This window comes from Canis lupus, chromosome 30 (genome assembly GCF_003254725.2).
Source record: "Canis lupus dingo isolate Sandy chromosome 30, ASM325472v2, whole genome shotgun sequence".
NCBI classification, from domain to species: domain Eukaryota; kingdom Metazoa; phylum Chordata; class Mammalia; order Carnivora; family Canidae; genus Canis; species Canis lupus.
This window is the reverse complement of record NC_064272.1, coordinates 8636491-8657462: the sequence shown is the minus strand read 5'-3', so window position 1 is coordinate 8657462 and position 20972 is coordinate 8636491. Positions and strand designations below refer to the sequence as shown.

The 20972-nt window shown below is 42.2% G+C and overlaps 1 protein-coding gene across 1 annotated transcript in view; it reads right to left on the bottom strand.

The window, feature by feature from the left end:
• RTF1 (RTF1 homolog, Paf1/RNA polymerase II complex component) overlaps positions 1-20972 on the bottom strand; it is a 56748-nt gene that overhangs the window by 30684 nt on the left and 5092 nt on the right. Inside the window, exon 2 of the mRNA XM_025473124.3 lies at positions 10785-10895. Within this exon, the coding sequence (XP_025328909.3) occupies positions 10785-10895 (111 nt within the window). The remainder of the gene's footprint in view (positions 1-10784; positions 10896-20972) is intronic.

Below are 20972 nucleotides of genomic sequence, written 5' to 3'. Positions count from 1 at the left end.
TCTCTCTCTCTCTCCCTCTACCCCTTCCCTGGCTTGTGCTCTAAAATAAAAATGAATAAATATTAAAAAATAAAAATACATATTCTTATGAATATGGCTTTTATTTTTTAAAGATTTTATTTATTTATTCATGATAGACACACAGAGAGAGAGAGATGCAGAGACACAGGCAGAGGGAGAAGCAGGCTCCATGCAGGAAGCCCGACGTGGGACTCGATCCCGGGTCTCCAGGATCACACCTTGGGCTGCAGGTGGCGCTAAACCGCTGAGCCACCGGGGCTGCCCAAATATGGCTTTTAGTACCGAGAAGCTGTTTTAAGCCGTTTGTATATTTACTTTCTAAAAAAGTATCTTATTTTTGATAAACCTTTATTTAAATTTAACATCTAATTTTAAAAACAATATATGCTCTTTATATGAAGCTTTGAAGACATAGGAAAATACTTTTAAAGTTAAAAAAAAATCATTTGGGGGCACCTGGGTGGTGCAGTTGGTTAAGCCTCAGACTCTTGGTTTTGGCTCAGGTGGTGATCTCAGGGTTGTGAGATCAAACCCCCTAATGGTTTCCATGCTCAGCACATAGTCTATTTGAAATTCTCTCTTCCTCTCCCTCTGCCACTTGTGCTCATGCTCTCTCTCTCTAAAGTAAATAAACCTTAAAAAAAATTACTTGTATTTTACCACCCAAAGATATACAATCACTTAAAATTTGGGGACCAGGGGATCCCTGGGTGGCTCAGCAGTTTAGTGTCTGCCTTTGGCCCAGGGCGTGGTCCTGGAGTCCCAGGATCGAGTACCGCATCGGGCTCCCTGCATGGAGCCTGCTTCTCCCTCTGCCTGTGTCTATTCTCCAGGGGAAAAAAAAATCTTTGGAAGATTACTAGAACTCATTTGAGTGTCTTTCTCTACATTAAATAGTAATACATAAATAATAATGAGACTGGTCCCCCAATTTTTTTAAAGATTGTATTTATTTATTCATGAGAGACGGGGGGAGAGAGGGGGAGAGAGGGGGAGAGAGAGAGAGAGAGAGAGGCAGAGACACAGGCAGAGGGAGAAGCAGGCTCCATGAAGGGAGCCCGACGTGGGACTTGATCCCGAGTCTTCACGATCATGCCCTGGGCCGAAGGTGGCGCTAAACCGCTAAGCCACCCAGGCTGCCCCAAACTACAAGTTCTTGAATGTTTTTGGTCTAAGCACCTATTTGAAATATTTGCTCAACATCTCTTCTCCCAAGATGACAGTCTCTGATAAATCACAAAGGACAGGGTCAAAGCTTATGGCAGACAACATCAATACAGAAATACCTTAATCTAGTTACAGAGCTCAGAGGTTGTTTCCCTGTCCCTGAAAAAGTCTTATTCAAAAGTCTTATTCTGTTGACCCTAAGACAGAGGTATACGAATCCTTCTTTCATTGCCAGAGTGTGGTAGTAAATGGAGTCTGAAAAGTAAAGGACAGGATTTTTTTTTTTTTTTTTTTGTAAAGGACAGAATTAAAGGGATGCTCTTAGGCTTTCCTCATCCAGCAGAGAGTAACAGGAAGTGACCTGGCATTTAATTTTTATTTTTTAAAAGTTTTTATTTATTTATTCGTAAGAGACACAGAGAGAGGTAGAAACATAGGCAGAGGGAAAAGCAGGCTCCTTGTGGGAAGCTCGATGTGGGACTCAATCCCAGGACCCCAGGAGCATGACCTGAACCAAAGGCAGACAACTCAACCACTGAGCCACCCAGGTGCCCCATTTTTTTTTAAGATTTATTTTACAGAGAGAAAGAGAGAGAAGGGGGGGCATGAGCACACATGCACTCACAAATGGGGGGAGGGGCAGAGGGCGAGTACCTCAAGCAGACGCCCCGCTGAGTATGGAGCCTGAGAGGTAGGGCTCGATCTGCCAACCCATATGATCCTGACCTGAGTTGAAACCAAGAGTTGGATGCTTAACTGACTGAGCCCCCCAGGTGCCCCTGACCCAGCATCTTAAAATTGTTTTGGGAACTGTGACTCTACTGAAAGGCAGGCTCTGCTGTGACCTTGAAAGTGCCCTAAAAAGTACCATACAGAAGGTGAGAATGAGAAGATAAGCGCCTGCTGATGGGCATCTGAGTAAAGAGGCCAGAGTATCCCCCAGTGAGAGCTGTTCAAAAATAATCTGGGAGACGCCAAGGATGTGCTGCCCATCAGGACTGTCATACACATGACTACCTGCTCTCCTGGGCCTTCTACGTGGAGGCAGGCCCACACATATCACCAGGGAAGCATCATGTATACAAGTAGTCCGGAAAACCTCAAACAGAGACTGGAAAGAAGTGATCTTAACTACTAAATTAAAAGAGATCAGCACTTTGACTCTCACTGATGTAACAGATACTATAATGGGCAGCATTATCTAATGATACAAGGAGGGTTAGTACTATACAACCCTGTGCCAGCTTGAATGTGTGGGGGTGGGGTAAGCAGGTCCTACTCTGGGAAGCAGATGACCTTACTGGCACTCAGCTGACAGATCAGGAACATGGGGTGGCAAGTGGTTGTTTTGGACTTGGGTAGCATTGAGATGCAGGATTTTGAACATCTTGAGGCAGAAAAGCAAAGAAACTTCTATGTCTAATGGGCAAGGAAGATCATATTCTAGGTCTCAGGATCCAGAATAGAATCCACAGCAGGGCAGTTACTCTGAAATGAATTTACAAGTAAAATGAAATACATCGAGTTAAGTAGGGTTCAAGAACAGCTGGGTTAGTGATAAACCACACTAGACTTAGGGGTTAAAAGAACTGGAATACATCCCAAGCCCTTAACCTGAGAGTGTTTCCTTATCTGTACAGTAGGAATAGTAATATTACCTTGACTACCTATCAGGGTAGTTTGAGACTCAAAGGAGAGAGAATAAGAGAAGTAGAGAGACCACATCAGAAACCATGAAATTCTATATAAAGATAGGATACTATTTTATGATAGGAAAAGGAACTCTTTAAGCCTGTTTTAATATCTGAAAAAGGGGAGTCCAGATGATCTCTATGAATCCTTGGATTGATTGATTGATTGACTGATTTGAGATAGAGAGAGAGAGAGAGAGAGAGAGAACAAGCTGGGGGGAGAGGCAGAGAGCTTGACCCCAAGATCATGACCCGAGCCAAAGGCAGACGCTTAACCCATTGAGCCACCCAGTTGCCCTGACCTCTTGGATTTTTAAAGTTGTAGGATTCTTCATGAACTGAGTGGAATACTAAGTCAAAGCAACTATCAAAAAGATTCTGTAGTCATTATTCTAGACCTTGACGGGGACCAGCAAAGAGGTGTGTGGGGGAAGACATGGTTCCTGATTTTGGTGTTTTGTTTTTTTCCTGAAGGTAGAGAAGGATCAGCAGAGTTAAAGAATAAATGCAATTTAACAGAATATTAAAGAGTATGAAAGGTATGAAGAATATGAAGGATAACTAAAGCTTTCTTTTACCTTCTACTGTGTAACTAATCAAAGTACAAACGATACTACTGTATTCTAAGACATCCCATATGTTTTTTTTTTAATTTTACTTATTTATTAATGAGAAACACATAGAGAGTGCGAGGCAGAGACCCAGGCAGAGGGAGAAGCAGGCTCCATGCAGGGAGCCCGACGTGGGACTCAATGCCTGGGCTGAAGGCAGTGCTACACTACTGGGCCACCTGGGTTACCCCATCCCATATGTTTAATTGGAAAACACACAGAATCCCTACACTCAGTCACAAAAACTTACAGCCTAGTTATGGAGAAAAAACAAAAGTGAAACAGCAGTCATACAAAAAAATGTAAAAGATAATCAGTACCTCCATTCCACTGCTTGGTGGAAGTATCAGAATATAAACAAGTTTGAACAAGTGGTCCATGAAAATCACTTCATTTTTCTAAATTCTTTTTTTTTTTTTAAGATTTTATTTATTTATTCATGAGAGACAGAGAGAGAGAGTCAGAAACATAGGCAGAGGCAGAAATAAGCTTCTCGACATGAGCCTGATGCGGGACTCAATCCCAGGAACCTGGGATCACAACCTGAGTGAAAGGCTGACGCTCAACCACTGAGCCACCAAGGTGCCCCCATTTTTCCAAATTTTTATGATGAGATTTTATAGTGTCTAGGTAAATCAAGTGCTACTGTCTGTTATCTACATAGCCAAGAGCCAAGAAGTATGTAAAGAAAAAAAAAAAAAAAAGGCTTGTAAGGAATCCACATAGCTGTTGCTAAAATCAAGTACTAAAGCAGAGCATTCAGGGGATCCCTGGGTGGCGCAGAGGTTTAGCGCCTGCCTTTGGCCCAGGGCGCGATCCTGGAGACCCAGGATCGAATCCCACATCAGGCTCCCAGTACATGGAGCCTGCTTCTCCCTCTGCCTGTGTCTCTGCCTCTCTCTCTCTCTGTCTCTGTGACATACATACATACACACATACATACATACATAAATATAAAGCAGAGCATTCAGACTTAAACTACAGCGGGTCACCTGGGTTCCTGACCCCAGCACAGATCAGATGCAGGAAGCTGAGAGTAGAGAGACTACCAAAAGAGGAGAAGAGGGGTGCCTGAGAGCTCAGTCGGTTAAGCATCTACCTTTGGCTCAGGTCATGATACCAGGGTCCTAGGAACAAGCCCCAAGTTGGGCTCTCTGATCAGTGGGAAGCCTGCTTCTCTCTTTCCCTCTGCCTGCTTGTGCTCTTTCTCATTCTCTGTCAAAGAAATAAATTAAATTTTTTTTTTTTTAATTTTAAAGAGGAGAACAATAGCCACTCCTTACCTACATTCACAGAGGAGAAAGAAAAGATGTAAAATGCACTACCACACATTCTGGAAGTCCTTATTTCACAATATAAGCAACTGCCATTCATAATCATGACTAAATCAGCAAGAAAAACTATATATAATAATACGTATCAAAAAATTTCAAGTATAGTGATTTTCTAGATTTTTAAAGACTTAGTTTCAGTACTAGGGTAATTCATCTAAGTGGAACATCTTGTTCCAGAGGTATAGTGTGTATGAAAACTCCACTAAACCAATATACACACAGGGAAATACTAGCTTAGCAGGGAAGGCCTTTCTTGAGAGCTTGTGCTAATTAGGTATTATCTGTATGGTAAAGCAATCACAAAATGCTCTTGGATATCTAGGTTGACTTCCCAGAGAAGTTGTTATTAAATGAATTTATAAGGAAAAGTTGTACCATTTTCAAAATGTTCTTTTTTTTTTTTTAAGATTTATTTATTTATTCATTCAGGGAGAGAGAGAGAGACAGGCAGAGACACAGGCAGGGGGAGAAGCGGGCTCCATGCAGGGAGCCCGACGTGGGACTCGATCCCGGGTCTCCAGGATCACGCCCTGGGCTGCAGGCGGCGCTAAACTGCTGTGCCACCGGGGCTGCCCCATTTTCAAAATGTTCTATTAATAAAAATACTGGAACCAGTAAGCGATAACAGAGTGGGAATAGGAGTGCAACTAGATCCAAGTGAGAGAATCTGAAAGATCAGATAAGAAAAAAAAGAGAAAGCAGCAGCTTCAGAAAGAAAGTAGAGCAAATGAAATGGGGGAAAAGCAAGAGAAGAGCAAAGTCTTCAAAGAGGCAGTGGGGGCATAATTGCCTCCAGAAAGAAAGGGAGAAGTTCTAGGGAAGAAAAAACAGGTGTGACAAGTACTGAACTACAGGGCTGGGCCAACTGCTTTTATTTATCAAAAATGCTGAAAACAAGACCATACAGGAAACTTTTAAAAATAACTCTTGCTTAGGCAGAGGGTATCAGATAATTCAGGAGTTTCCTTACTTTGTCTAAGGCAGTTTTATTTGATTTTGAACAATAAAAAAAGGGTTTTCTTGTTTTTTTCAATGTGATTTTTACTAGTAACAAATAAGGAAATTGGGGTTTTCTTCTTATTCAGCATAGCTGTTTCTTTGAGATATACCCTGGTTTTTTTTTTTTAAGATTTTATTTATTTATTTATTCTTGAGAGAGACAGAGAGAAAGAGAGACAGAGACACAAGCAGAGACACAAGCAGAGGGAGAAGCAGGCTCCATGAAGGGAGCCTGACGTGGGACTTGATCCCGGGTCTCCAGAATCATGCCCTGGGCTGAAGGTGGCATTAAACCGCTGAGCCACCCGGGCTGCTCCATGAGGTTTTTTTTTTTTTTTAAAGATTTTTTTATTTTTAGGTTATCTCTACACCTAATGTGGGGCTCAAATTCACAACCCTGAGATCAAGAGTCACATGCTCCACCAACTGAACCAGCCAGGCTCCTAGACCCACCAGGTTTTTAAGTAGGATTCTGAGGGTGCCTGGGTAGCTCAGTTGGTTAGGCGTCCAACTCTTGTTTTTGGCTCAGGTTAAGATCTTGGAGTCCTGAGATCGAGCCCCATGTAGGGCTCTGGACTCGGCGGGGAGTCTGCCTGAGATTCTCTCTCTCCCTCTCTCTCCCCTTTGCCCTTTCCCCCTATTTACTTGCTCTAAAATAAATAAAAATCTTAAAAAAAAAAAAAAAAAGGATTCTGAAACACTTGGTTTAGGACTCTGTTCTTCCTAACAAATGGACATTTTTGTTTGGGTCATTTTTACCCCCCTATCTTGTGAATGAGCAATAGCTAGCTCTCTCCTCATCATTTTTCCTCCCTGCCACTCCTATATGCACTCCTAGTGATGCTTTTCCTATCAAATGCTTTCAGGGACAGGAAGGGATAGCACCAAAATGCCACACCATGGCACAAAGACCTACTATTGAGATGTGCTTTCCAATTTCCCAAGCTTGGTCAATGTAAACCTTACAGAAAGAGTCCTGCATCTTATTTTTACATGTGCCCCCAAGATATCATTGAGAATAATCTCTTCACGAATAATAATACACAAGTATATTTTCTTTCATTAAATTTAGGTTTTCCTCCCTGCAAAGATACTACACATGAAATATCCACCATTCCCTCCCTCCCTAAACCTTACACTTTATGTCCAACGTGCCCACTTTTTTCTGCATAGGAAATATCTTTTCTCTCTCTTCTTCACCTGCCCCTGATCAATTAGCTAGATACCTTCTGGCTCTGAACTCAGAGCGTCTCTCTCCTTCTAACAAACTACCCATTAGCCTTCTAACTCAGTTCTTTTTTTTTTTTTAAGATTTTATTTATTTATTCATGAGAGACACAGAGAGAGGCAGAGACATAGGCAGAGGGAGAAGCAGGCTCCATGCAGGGAGCCCAATGTGGGACTCGATCCTTAGAATATCTTTAAGGCAGCCATAAATCTGAGTTCATGTTATACCACTGAGTTCTCCAGTAGTTTTCAGGGTTTTAAAAAAAATTTAAATCTTTTTGGACAGCCTGCTTAACTGTCCAAAATAATGAAATACCTGAGCTTTGAGGTGATCTGTGCTAAGCTAGTAGCCTAGGCCAAAGACTGATATGATAATACAAACCAAGGAGGCACCTTTCAGAATAACCATGTTGTAGAGGCTGCTATTCCAACAGGAGGTGGGGAGAAGGAGGCTGGAGTAGAACTCTACGTAGCAGGTGGACCTGGGACCCAGAGGCAGCAGTAAGAGCTAAGAACCTTGTGGGGGGAAGTTACTCCAAGTCTCATCCCCACTGAGCAGGGTGCAGCTTATGTGTTAGCTTATTCTCTAAGAAGCACATAAGCAGTTGGGTAGCATTCTAAGATGAGGACATTTAGACTTGGTTAAGTAGCTATGAGTGACAAAGGGAATCATAAGCCATAGAAGCTTTTAGAACTGGATCTCCACTGGTACAAGTTTTGGACTCCTCTAATACTAGGTTGACACATACTCTGCCCTTCTGGTAGAAGCAGCTAAAAATAATAAAGGGAATCCCTATAGTAACTGTATACCCAGGACTCCGATCTAATAACAGGAATATGGAGAACCAAATACTTCAAAGGAACCCACAGAAGCCAACTTTGGAAACATGAAAAATAAAAGTAGTTCGTGTAGGAATAGTGGGGAAAGGAATTACTTCAAGATTTTCCCATATTGTCTATGCATTTTTAAAAAAAAATATTTTAGGGATCCCTGGGTGGCGCAGCGGTTCGGCGCCTGCCTTTGGCCCAGGGCGTGATCCCGGAGATCCGGGATCGAATCCCACATCGGGCTCCCGGTGCATGGAGCCTGCTTCTCCCTCTGCCTATGTCTCTGCGCCTCTCTCTCTCTCTCTGTGACTATCATAAATAAATTTAAAAAATAAAAAAAAATAAAAAAAAATAAAAAATATTTTATTTATTTATTATTCATGAGAGACAGAAAGAGAGAGAGGCAGAGACACAGGCAGAGGGAGAAACAGGCTCCATGCAGGGAGCCCGACATGGGACTTGATCCCGGGTCTCCAGGATCACGCCCTGGGCGGAAAGCGGCGCTAAACCACTGAGCCACCCGGGCTGCCCTGTCTATGCATTTTTTTAAAAGAAAAACAAAAAAGCAAACTATTACTTCATTGAGCCCACTACTTTTCTAACAGATTGAGTCATTTTATCAGTTTGAGAGGAATTACGGTTCCTCTAGTTAGTTAATATAGTATATTAAAAATAAACAAAACAAAAGAAAAAAACTCCTATGTTCACTACCTCTTGCTGTGGAAAGCAATTTCAGGCCTATTGAATTACTTACGATTAAAATCTTCACTACAGTCAATCAGAATGCAATCATTCCTAATTTGCATATGTGGGCACTGGTAAATACTGTTTTAGCTGTTAATTAAACTTCATTATAATAAAAACACTTTTGACTTTAGTGGAACTTTAAAGCAAAATAAGTATACTGTTAAAAAAATATTTACCTAGGGGTGCCTGAGTGGTTTAGTCGCTTGAGCATCCAACTCAATCTCAGCTCAGGTCTTGATCTCAGGGTTGTGAGTTCAAGCCCCATGCTGGGCTCCGAAACACACACATACACACACACCCGTCCCAACTGCAGGCTATGAGATACAACAGAACGGTGGTATCTAGCCTCTCTTTAGGAAATTACTAAAAGGAAAAAAAGTATTTTAAATCAAATGAGGAACATGTAGGAGGGCTTCAAGCCCTTTCCCTCATTCCCTCTTCCACTAAGGTTCTAGATCTTTCAGGGTTTTGTTTGGTGGTGAGCAGTTTGGAAAAGTCACTTTGGTTTAAACAAACAGCTGAATTTTCCTCCTTAAAAGTTACCACTACCACTCTGAAGGTGCTGATTCAATCTATCCAAAGAAAGCTTCTTGTCTTGCTAAGATATTTCCCACTAACATTTGGCATTCTTTTTTTTTTTAATTTTTTAAAAAGATTTTTTCATTTATTCATGAGAGAGAGAGAGAGACAGACAGACAGAGACAGAGACATAGGCAGAGGGAGAAGCAGGCAGGCTCCATGCAGGGAGCCCGATGTGAGACTCAATCCCAGGACTCTGGAATCACGCCCTGACCGAAGGTTGATGCTAAACCATTGAGCCACCCAGGCATTCCTTTTTAAAAATATTTTATTTAGGGGATCCCTGGGTGGCTCAGTGGTTTGGCGCCTGCCTTTGGCCCAGGGCGCAATCCTGGAGTCCCCGGATCGAGTCCCACGTCAGGTTCCCGGCATGGAGCCTGCTTCTCCCTCCTCCTGTATCTCTGCCTCTCTTTCTCTCTATGCCTATCATAAATAAATAAATAAATCTTTAAAATAAATAAATAAATAGATAAATCTTTAAAATAAATAAATTAATTAATTAAAAAAATATTTTGTTTACTTTTTAAGCTATACCCAATGTGGGGCTTCAACTGAGGACCCTAACATCAAGAGTTACATGCTCCACTGACTGAGTCAGCCAGGCACCCCAACATATGGTATTCTCTCTCTCTCTCTCTTATTTTTTTATTTTTAAAAAAGATTTTGTTTATTTATTCATGAGAGAGAGAGAGAGAGAGAGAGAGAGGCAGAGACACAGGCAGAGGGAGAAGCATGCTCCACGCAGGGAGTCCGACGTAGGACTCGATCCCGGGTCTCCAGGATCAGGCCCTGGGCTGCCCTCTCTCTCTTTTAAAGATTTATTTATTTGAGAGAGTCCTCATGTGCAAGTTGGGGGAGGAGCAGAGGGAGAGAATCTTCAAGTAGACTCCTTACTGCATGCAGAACCTGATAAGAGGCTCGATCTCACAACCCTGAGATCATGACCTGAGCTGCAACCAAGAGTCAGACACTCAACTGACTGAGCCAGCCAGGTGCCCCAATATATGGCATTCTTGACAGAATTTCCTTTTCCTTTTTTTTTTGTTTTTTTTTGTTTTTTTTTTTTGAGAGAGGGAGAGAATGAGTGCATGCACAATGAGGAAAGGGCAGAGGGAGAATCCTAAGCAGGCTCCATGCTCAGAGCCGGGGGAGCTCAATCACAGCCCTAAGATCATGACCTGAGCCAAAATGAAGAGTCTGCTGCCTAAAGGACTGAGCCACTTAAAGGCCTCCAGGATTTCTTTTCTAACATGAAAGTGGAATAAAAACAATGAAAAAAAAAACCCCAATAAAACAGAGATGAAGGCTAAGAGGTTGTGCCTCTGCTTTTGCAACAGGGCTGGAAACAAGCAACTAAACAATAGTCACAAGTGCCCTGCAGAGGGGCCCACTAGGTAACTAACCACACATCGAAACGTGACAATTCAAGAGCTTTCCGTACACAATTCTATTTCCCTAAGAAGTTCTGGTAGATCTCAGGCAGAAACATCTCAGTTTAAGGAAAAGAAGCTGTCAGGAGTCACCAACTCAGGACCGTCGAATACTGCTCAGTCCCTGGGGCCAAGCCCATCCACACCCACCTCGTCATCACTGTTGGACGTCTCAGAGTCTGAGGAGGCTGCAGGCTGACTCACAGGCGGCTCCTTCTCCTCAGAGTCACTCCGCTTCCGCTTTGCCAGAGACAAGAGCTCCTAACAGGGCAGAAGCAGACACATGAGTTTTGCTCAACAAAGAAAAAAACATTCAAGTATAGCAAAATGCCCACCTTACCTAGGTCTCTTCTACCTCTGTGCTTTCAACTGAAAATCGTCATCACGGGGACTTTTATCACACAGATACACTGCCAGTATTCCTAAGCACTAAAGAAATGTTTTCAAAATCTGTCCCTTTCTTCTTAATGGGAAATGTATGTCTGAAATGGAAAAATGACTATAAAAGTGAACTGCAGGCTACTCCCAAATTGTCACTATTTCCACTATTTCCAGCTACAGGAGTACTGAATCTTAGAAACTGATATGAGACCCATGTTTTTAAAGGTAATTTGTTTACTGTTTTTACAAGTCTAACTAATATTCCAAGCATCCTCTTATTGTAATTCATGGAAAAAATTGGCATTTGTGGGATTGTTCTGAATAAGCTGACAAACTACAAGATTTTTTTTTCCTGGTGATTTATGACAGATTACAGTGGGAGGGATGTACCACTAAGAGTTATGGCTAGAACCAGAATTTGCTCTCACATGGTTCCTCTCTTCTGTTACTTATTTTTTTTTTTTTAAGATTTTATTTATTTATTCATGAGAGACACAGAGAGGGAAGCAGAGACACAGGCGGAGGGAGAAGCAGGCTCCATGCAGGGAGCCCAACGTGGGACTCAATTCTGGGTCTCCAGGATCACACCCTGGGCCGAAGGCGGCGCCAAACCTCTAAGCCACCAGGGCTGCCCTCTTCTGTTATTTCTTATCAACTTAGTCCAGTAACTCAAAAATGCAACAAAAGGAAATTTCTCTGGTTCTTGCTCTCTGTAGTATCATTACCAAACCAAAATTATTCTGTACTTACTAAGCACCAGGTACTTTTCTAAATATCTAATATTTAATCTTCATGACAATCTTTTTTTTTAAAAAAAAAGATTTTATTTATTCATTCATAGAGACACACAGAAAGAGGCAGAGACACAGGCAGAGGGAGAAGCAGGCTCCATGGCAGGGAGCCCGATGCGGGACTCGATCCCGGGTCTACAGGATCACACCCTGGCTGCAGGTGGTGCTAAACCGCTGCGCCACCAGGGCTGCCCTCTTCATGACAATCTTAAAGTATGTACTGTCATCATCCCTATTTGAAGATAAATTAAGCAGCAGGAGAGGTTAAAAATTTACTCAGGGTAACACAGCTAGTACATGACAGAGCCAGGATTCAAGTCAGGGCAGATAGAACCCTAGCTCAAAATTCAGTCATGGTTTATCAGTCTAAAACATGTTTCCCTTCTGCCAAAAAAGAGAAAACTACTACTAATAAATACTAGTAGTATTATTTCTTGATGATGATGGTGTTCTACAATTAAAGGTCAAGTGCCAAGATGGATTTTAAAATAATAGACTGCCTACAAAGTATCTGTTTTCTTCTTCCAGTTTCTATTTTAGGAATAGACTGGCCAGAATGAGAATATGACCTTCTCAGATTAACAGCTGACCCACTCTTCTTCATAAGCAGTCATGAAATTTTACTCTTCTCATTGCACTGATGAGAGCTACCATACCAACTTCCTGAAAAGGCTGAAGATCATAAGAACATCTACTTTTTCACTGTAAAATATTAACTCGTATAGACAAAATGCAAATTACAGCAATAAGTGTGTGTTTACTGTCTTTTAAAAACTTTAGGGGGCACCTGACTGGCTTAGTCAGTGGAGCACATCTCTTGATCTTGGGATGTGAGTTTGAGCCCCACGTTGGGAATAGAGATTACTTAAAAATAAAATCTTTGGGGATCCCTGGGTGGCGCAGTGGTTTGGCGCCTGCCTTTGGCCCAGGGTGCGATCCTGGAGACCCGGGATCGAATCCCATGTCGGGCTCCCGGTGCATGGAGCCTGCTTCTCCCTCTGCCTGTGTCTCTGCCTGTCTCTCTCTCTCTGTGTGTGACTATCATAAATAAATAAAGAAAAAAAATATTTAAAAAAAATAAAATAAAATCTTTAAAAACAAAACCAAAAAACAGGTGCACCTGGATGGCTCAGTCAGTTCAGCATCTGACTTTAACTCAGGTCAGGATCTCAGGCCCTGGGATTGAGCCCTACATTGGGCTCTGCACTCAGTGGGGAGTCTGCTTGTCCCTCTCCCTCTGCCCCTCCCCTTACTCATGTACGCATGCTCTGAGAAATGAAATTTTTCTTTTTTTTTTATTTTTATTTATTTATGATAGTCACACACAGAGAGAGAGAGAGGCAGAGAGGCATAGGCAGAGGGAGAAGCAGGCTCCATGCACCAGGAGCCCGACGTGGGATTCGATCCCGGGTCTCCAGGATCGGGTCCTGGGCCAAAGGCAGGCGCTAAACCGCTGCGCCACCCAGGGTTCCCGTGAGAAATGAAATCTTTAAAAAATAAATTTGTGAAAAAAAAAAACACACCTTGAGGTATAATTTAGTGCATTTTATTTTTTCTTATGTATAAATCCTAAGAATTTGACAAATACATAGAGTTTAACTCTTTCCACAATTAAGATATAGGATAGTTCCATCATCCCCACAAATATTGCTGTAATTTGCATTTGGTTAATAGGAGTTACCGTTGTGATACAAAAAAAGGGTGTTCTTATGAGCTTCAGGCTAACTTCCAGGAAGTTAGTGCTCTTTATATCCCTCCCTCCATCCTCTGACAACCATAGACCTGTTTTATGTCCCTATAGATAGATCTGCTTATTACAGAATAACATATAAATAGAACTGTATAGTATGTAACCTTTGAGATTGGCTTTTTTACTTAGCATAATGCATTTGAGATTCATCCATGTTGTAGCACATATTAGCAGCTTGTTCCTTTTTATTGTTAAGTAGTATTCCATTGTGTGGATGTATCACACTTTATTTACCAGTTGCAAAATACTTGGGTTTCCATTTGGGAGCAATTACATGTTCATATACAGGTTTTTGTGTGCATGTAAGTTGTTGTTTTTTAAGATTTATTTTAGGGGCACCTGGGTGTCTTGGTTAAGTGTCTCCTCGGTGGGGAGTCAGCTTCACCCTTTCCCTCTCTCTCATATAAATAAATAAAATTTTAAAAAAAGAAAAAGATTTTAGATTGTGCATGTGAGATAGTGCAAGCAGGTGGGTGAGGGGTGGTGCCAGAGGGAGGAGGAGAGAAAATCCTCAAGCAGACTCCTTGCTAAGGGTGGAGCCCAATGTGGGGCTCGATCCCAGGACTCTTAGATCATGACCTGAGCTAAAATCAAGAGTCAGATGCTTAACCAACTGAGCTAAGTGTAAGTTTTTATTTCACTTGGGTAAATACCTAAAAGTGGGATTGCTGGTAATTGGCATATGGCCTTTACTATTATCTTTCCCCCTGAATTACCTTAATGCAAATTTATAAAGTTTAGAAAGATTTCTGTTAAGTGATGTGATCTCTTTCCTGACCCTTTGAGATTCACAAATGCACTAGAAATCTGTTTTAACACCAACTCATTATCAACTGGGATTTGGAAACCTATCCATCAAATCCTGCCCTGGAACATTAACAAGTGGTAGACAATCATTAAAAATTACTGTAACTAAAAAAAAAAAAAAAAAAATTACTGTAACTAAAGTGTTAAAATGTTAATACTCCCTTCCTGATAAAGTTCCACTCCATACTAAAAACCTAACAAATGTCTCTCCTTCATCCACAAACAACTGCATCTGATAGACATAGTCCTTCTTCTCCTATGACATAAATACCATATTAACAATAGTGTGGTGACAGCAAAGACATTCTTAACAATGTGAAATATACAAGTTAAGAATTGTACAGGAGGGATCCCTGGGTGGCGCAGCGGTTTGGCGCCTGCCTTTGGCCGAGGGCGCGATCCTGGAGACCCGGGATCGAATCCCACGTCGGGCTCCCGGTGCATGGAGCCTGCTTCTCCTTCTGCCTATGTCTCTGCCTCTCTCTCTCTCTCTCTGTGTGACTATCATAAATAAATAAAAATTAAAAAAAAAAAAAAAAAAGAATTGTACAGGAAATTACTGGGGGAACATATGGCAAATTACTCTTTATAGTTAAGTCCCCTAGGCTACCAAGGGCTCGTAAGTACAGCCAAACAGACCAATGTGCAACAGAAAGGTCTTTTCAACGGGCACATGTGAAGAGAGCTACTATCTGTAGGAGTGACTGATCCAACAACCAGGACTTGAAAAAGCCAATCTAAAACTGATCTGGGGATCCCTGGGTGGCGCAGCAGTTTGGCTCCTGCCTTTGGCCCAGGGCGCGATCCTGGAGACCCGGGATCGAATCCCACGTTGGGCTCCCGGTGCATGGAGCCTGCTTCTCCCTCTGCCTATGTCTCTGCCTCTCTCTCTCTGTGTGACTATCATAAAAAATAATAATAATAAAAAATAAAAAATAAAAAAATAAAATAAAACTGATCTGTATGGGGATCTCTGGGTGGCTCAGTGGTTTAGTGCCTGCCTTCGGCCCAGGGTGTGATCCTGGAGTCCTAGGATTGAGTCCCACATCAGGCTCCCTGCATGGAGCTTGCTTCTCCCTCTGCCTGTGTCTCTGCTTCTATCTCTCATGAATAAATAAAATCCTTAAAAATAAATGAATGAATGAATGTGATCTGTGCACAGGGTATAGGTCCACCTGCAGCTCTCTCCTGCCAGTACAATTCAACAGTACCATGCTTGCTGAGACGTTTCTGCATGTCCAGTGATGCTCTCTCATCACTGTCCCTATATTTCAACTCATCCAGTGAAAACCTTCCCTATTTTTCTTGGTGTTTGTCTAAGGGAATGGCAGTTGGGGGTGCCAGCATGGTATATCAAATTTAAGCTGAACTAAAGATCTGCTTAAATTAAGTCCAATGCCCAATATACTAAAGGTATGGCTGTGTAGGACACCACATCTGTCTTCTAGAGCAGTTTCATTAACATTGTTTAAAAGCCATATTTAACATTAAACTAGACTGTCAAAACTGAGACCCTAAAATAAAGCAAGCCTAACTACACCAAGGTAATGTTTGTTAAAACAGTATTATTCTGGTTAAGATTAGAATTCTAATCCCATCAATACATGAAGACTCATGAACCTTAAGATTTAATTCCCCTACACCATCATTCACAGTGTACTTTTTGTGAGGTTATATCAGGATCAATTGGCAATAAGGCAACCTAGCTCCCTCCTACTTACTTAAAGAAAATTAAATCTCATCTCTTAAATCAAACCTCCCGTGATCACATGAAAGTGGGATACATATTCTATACCCCAGAAATGAGACTAAAAGCCCATATGGATAGGCCTCGGAGGTTTTTATGGCTAATTAGCATGCTGAGCTCTTTTCCCCTTATTCATTCCACAAATATAACTACTGTAAATAATTATTACCAGCTAGCATGACCAAACATCTTGGTTTGCTCAGGACTGTCCTGGTTCTAGCACCTGAATGTCCTGAATTCTAGAAACTCCTCAGTTCCAGGCAAACTGGGACAGATGGCCCTACTACCGGCACCTATTATGTACCACCAAGCCATGGGTAGACACTCATGAAAAAAGGAGACAGTCATTGACCTTGAGTTTAAAAAATGAGTGAGGGAGACAATAACACAAAACTTGTTATATCTCATGATAAGTGCTAAGAAGGAAGTGAACCAAGTGAATGAGGAACATATCTGTGATAGGGTGATCCACGGAGGCTACTCTGAGGCAACTGCATTTGGATGAAGGAGAAAAGAGAGGTGCAGTTCTCTGGGCAGAGATCTCCAGGTGGAATAGCTAAGGCCCTGAAGATGGCAACAGCTTGGCCTGGTCAAAGAACTGAAGGAGAACCGTGTGACTGGAGCTTAGAGGGCAAGGGGGAGAACAAAGTAAGGCTGTTTAGAGGTAAGAAGAGACCAGATCATTCCAGAGTTTATAAAGCAGGATCAGGAGCAAGTGTCTTATTTGAAGGCAAAGGGAAGCCATCAAATGGTTTTAAGGGGAGTAACCACTCCCAGAGGGTTTTTTTTAAAGAGCACTCTGACAGAGGGGCCAGGGTGGGAGTGCAGGAAGGAGTCATGAGGAATCCAGAGCAGTGTCATCAGAGGGAATGGTGACCTGGACCGGGGAAGTAGCCACAGGACAGAGAGAGGGAGGACTAGAGAGATAGTGAAGAAAGAGGAGTAATTCACACGGGTTGGTCATTCATTCATTCATTCATTCATTCCTGAGAGACACACACACAGAGGCAGAGACATAGGCAGAGGGAGAAGCAAGCTCCATGCAGGGAGTCCGATGTGGGACTCAATCCCAGAACTCCGGGATCACACCCTGAGCCAAAGGCAAACGCTCAACTGCTGAGCTACCCACACGTCCCCACACAGGTTTAAATCTGAGATGTGGGGGCACCTGGATGATTCAGTCAGTTAAGTGTCTGACTCTTGATTTGGGCTTAGGTCATGATCTCAGGGTTGTGAGATGGAGCTCCAAGTCTGGCTCTGCACTGGGCGTGGAGCCTGCTTAAAATTCTCTCTCCCTCTGCTCTTCCCCATCTCTTTCTCTCTCTCTCTCTCTCCCTCCTTCCCCACCCTTCCAGAAAATTATATGATATGATATGATTCTTTCATATCAAAACTATAGGCAGAGGAACAGGATTTCAATGGTGGATACTTGGTTACCTTTCAGATGTAAGGAATGGAGCCATTATGTGTATGTTTTTTGGGACAGAATGGTATTTGTTTTGTTGGAACTATTTTATTTTATTTTATTTTATTTTATTTTATTTTATTTATTTTATTTTATTTTTTAAATTTTTTTTTTATTTATGATAGTCACACAGGGGGAGAGAGAGAGAGGCAGAGACACAGGCAGAGGGAGAAGCAGGCTCCATGCCCGGAGCCCGACGTGGGATTCGATCCCGGGTCTCTAGGATCCCGCCCTGGGTCAAAGGCAGGCGCTAAACCACTGCGCCACCCAGGGATCCCCGTTGGAACTATTTTAAACAAGCATCTATTATTTTTATCATGTTTTTGAAAAGATTTATTAATTTATTTGAGACAGAGATTGCACAAACGGGAGCGGGGAGGGAGGAGTGAAGGATAGGAGGCGACTCCCTGCTGAGTCCCAGGACCCTGGGATCATGACCTGAACGGAAATCAAGAGTCAGATGCTTAACCAACTGAGCCACCCAGGTGCCCCTCTACTATTTTTATTGAAAGAAAAATAAAACAATGAACATATATACAAAAACCATTCTGAGTTTTTAAAAACTTTTTATTTTTTATTTTATTTTTTTAAGATTTTATTTATTTATTAATGAGAGACACAGAGGGAGAAAGAGACAGAGGCAGAGACACAGAGGGAGAAAGAGACAGAGGCAGAGACACAGGCAGAGGGATCCTGGGTCTCCAGGATCACACCCCGGGCTAAAGGCAGCGCTAAACTGCTGAGCCACCCGGGCTGCCCAAACCATTCTGAGTTAATTCCAAAGTGGCAGTATAACAATCCTTTATATTTCACATGATTCCCAAATAATTATAATTGTAGTTAAACTGAGTTGTATAAATGCCCACAGTTATAAAATTGACAAAATCATTTTCCAACCCATTCAAAAACAAAAGGCACATGATTTTTTTTTTAAATTCTACTATTGTTACTGGTTTTTACTTAGTTCCCTTTTCTTTTTTTTTTTTTTTTTTACATTTTTTAAATTTATTTATGATAGTCATACAGAGAGAGAGAGAGAGAGGCAGAGACATAGGCAGAGGGAGAAGCAGGCTCCATGCACCGGGAGCCGACGTGGGATTCGATCCCGGGTCTCCAGGATCGCGCCCTGGGCCAAAGGCAGGCGCCAAACCGCTGCGCCACCCAGGGATCCCCTTAGTTCCCTTTTTTTTTTTTTTTTAATTAAAGATTTTATTTATTTATTCATGATAGTCACAGAGGAGAGAGAGAGAGAGGCAGAGACACAGGCAGAGGGAGAAGCAGGCTCCATGCACCGGGAGCCCGATGTGGGATTCGATCCCGGGTCTCCAGGATCGCGCCCTGGGCCAAAGGCAGGCGCCAAACCGCTGCGCCACCCAGGGATCCCTATTTCCTTTCTTTAAAGATTTTATTTATTTGACAGAGAGAGAGAGAGAACATGCACACATACCATCGGGGGGAACAGGAGAGAGAGAAGGAGGCTCCCTGCTCCCAGGACCTGAGCAGAAGGCAGATGCTTAGTAAACTAAGCCATCCACGTGGCCCTTCTTTTTCTAAGATTCTATGTATTTATTCCAGAGAGAAAGAGAGAGTGTGCAAGCAAGAGTGAGCCAGGAGGAGGAGGAGCAGAGGGAGAGGGACAAGAAGATGCCACACTGACAGTGGAGCCCAATGCAGGGCTCAATCTCAGAACCCTGAGACCATGACCTGAGCCAAAGCCAGGTCACCCAGGTGCCCTAGGCAGGCATTATTTTCAACTACCTATTTGACATCTCCACTTAGATTAACTCAAAGACAACTTTTTTTTTTTTATTTTTAAAGGCTTCATTTATTTATTTGAAAGAGAGCGTGTGCACAGGCACACAGGCAGGGGGAGTGTTAGAGGGAGAAGGAGAAGCAGACTCTCCACTGAGCAGGGAGCCAATGTGAGGCTCCATCCCAGGACCCTGAGCCACTCAGGTGCCCCTTCTCATTACAAACAACTTTCAACTCCACATCCATGAGGGAATTCATGCTCTTCACCTTTATACCTAATCTTCCCCTAGGTTCCCCATCTCATGCTAGGACTTCCTCTTCCTCACTCCCAACATCCAATCAATCATCAAGTCCTCTCTCATTTTATTCTGAATATTATGTCCAATCAAATCTACTTCCTGTTGCCTCTGTAAGCACTGTACCACTCCAAGTCAGGCATTCATTCAGCAAACATTGACAGGGTACCTGCCGCATACCAGCCACTGTCTTAGGTGCAGGGATACTATAGTGAACAAACAGCTTTGCCTTCCTGGAGCTTCCATTCTAGTGGAACTTAATGCTTTCTACCATCTCTCACCTGGACTCCTCTTTCTACCACTTAACTGGTGTCCCTTTCTCCAAGCTACTCTCCACCTGACAACCTAGGCAAACTTTTTAAAAGACAAACCTGAAGCCTTTTCTAGCTTAAAATCCTTCAGTGCTTTCTCATTACCCTCAGAATCAAGCCCTTTAACATTACCGACATGGCCCTACAAATAACTTTAGAACTTTTTAACCCCAGCGCAGAGTAAGATCAATTATATCTCATGAGCCAGTATTTTTACAAAATACCGGTAATAACAATAATTCTTTTTTTATAATAATCCTTTTTACTAAGACTGATACATGATTGATTTCTTTCTTTCTTAAGATTTTATTTTTTTAAAGTAAATGCTACAAAAATAAATAAATGAATGAATGAATGAATGAAGTAAATGCTACATTCAACATGGGGCTCGAACTTACAATCCCAAGATCAAGAGTCACATGCTCTACCAACAGAGCCAGCCACGCGCCCTTGATGTTTTCTATTTGATTCAATTTCATTTTCATTTTTAATGCTGGTTGTTATTCACTAAACTGACTTTCTCATCTTCAAAGGGTCCAAACAGGGACTACTACAGCTTCATTTGTACCTTCTCTCTCTTCAACCCATTAAATTCCAGTCACTGTGTGTTTCTTTCAGTTTCATTAGGGTGCTAGGTCCTTCCTGTCTCAATGCTTTTGTGCATGCTAGTCCTTCAGCCATGAACACTCAACATGCCTCAACTGTTTACCCTAATCTTTTCCTTAACACATATTCCAACTCTGTTTAAGTGTTACTCCCTCCACCGTAGTATAGCATCACTTGTCACACTCTCACAGTATCCTTGCTCTTCCCTTATAGCCTCTAGTCAAACTGTGAGGAAAAGACCCTGAGCAAAGCTTACCCCACACTCACCACCCCCTCTGTCTCCTCTAAGCTTCTTGAAGGTGGAAACTGCTTCCATTTTGTTCACTCAATAGCCTCAGTGCCTAATACTGTCTAACACATTTGTTGCAAGATAAACAATCTCTGCCCTTGGGGAACTTACAGTTCAGAAAGGGAGCAATAAGTACACCAATA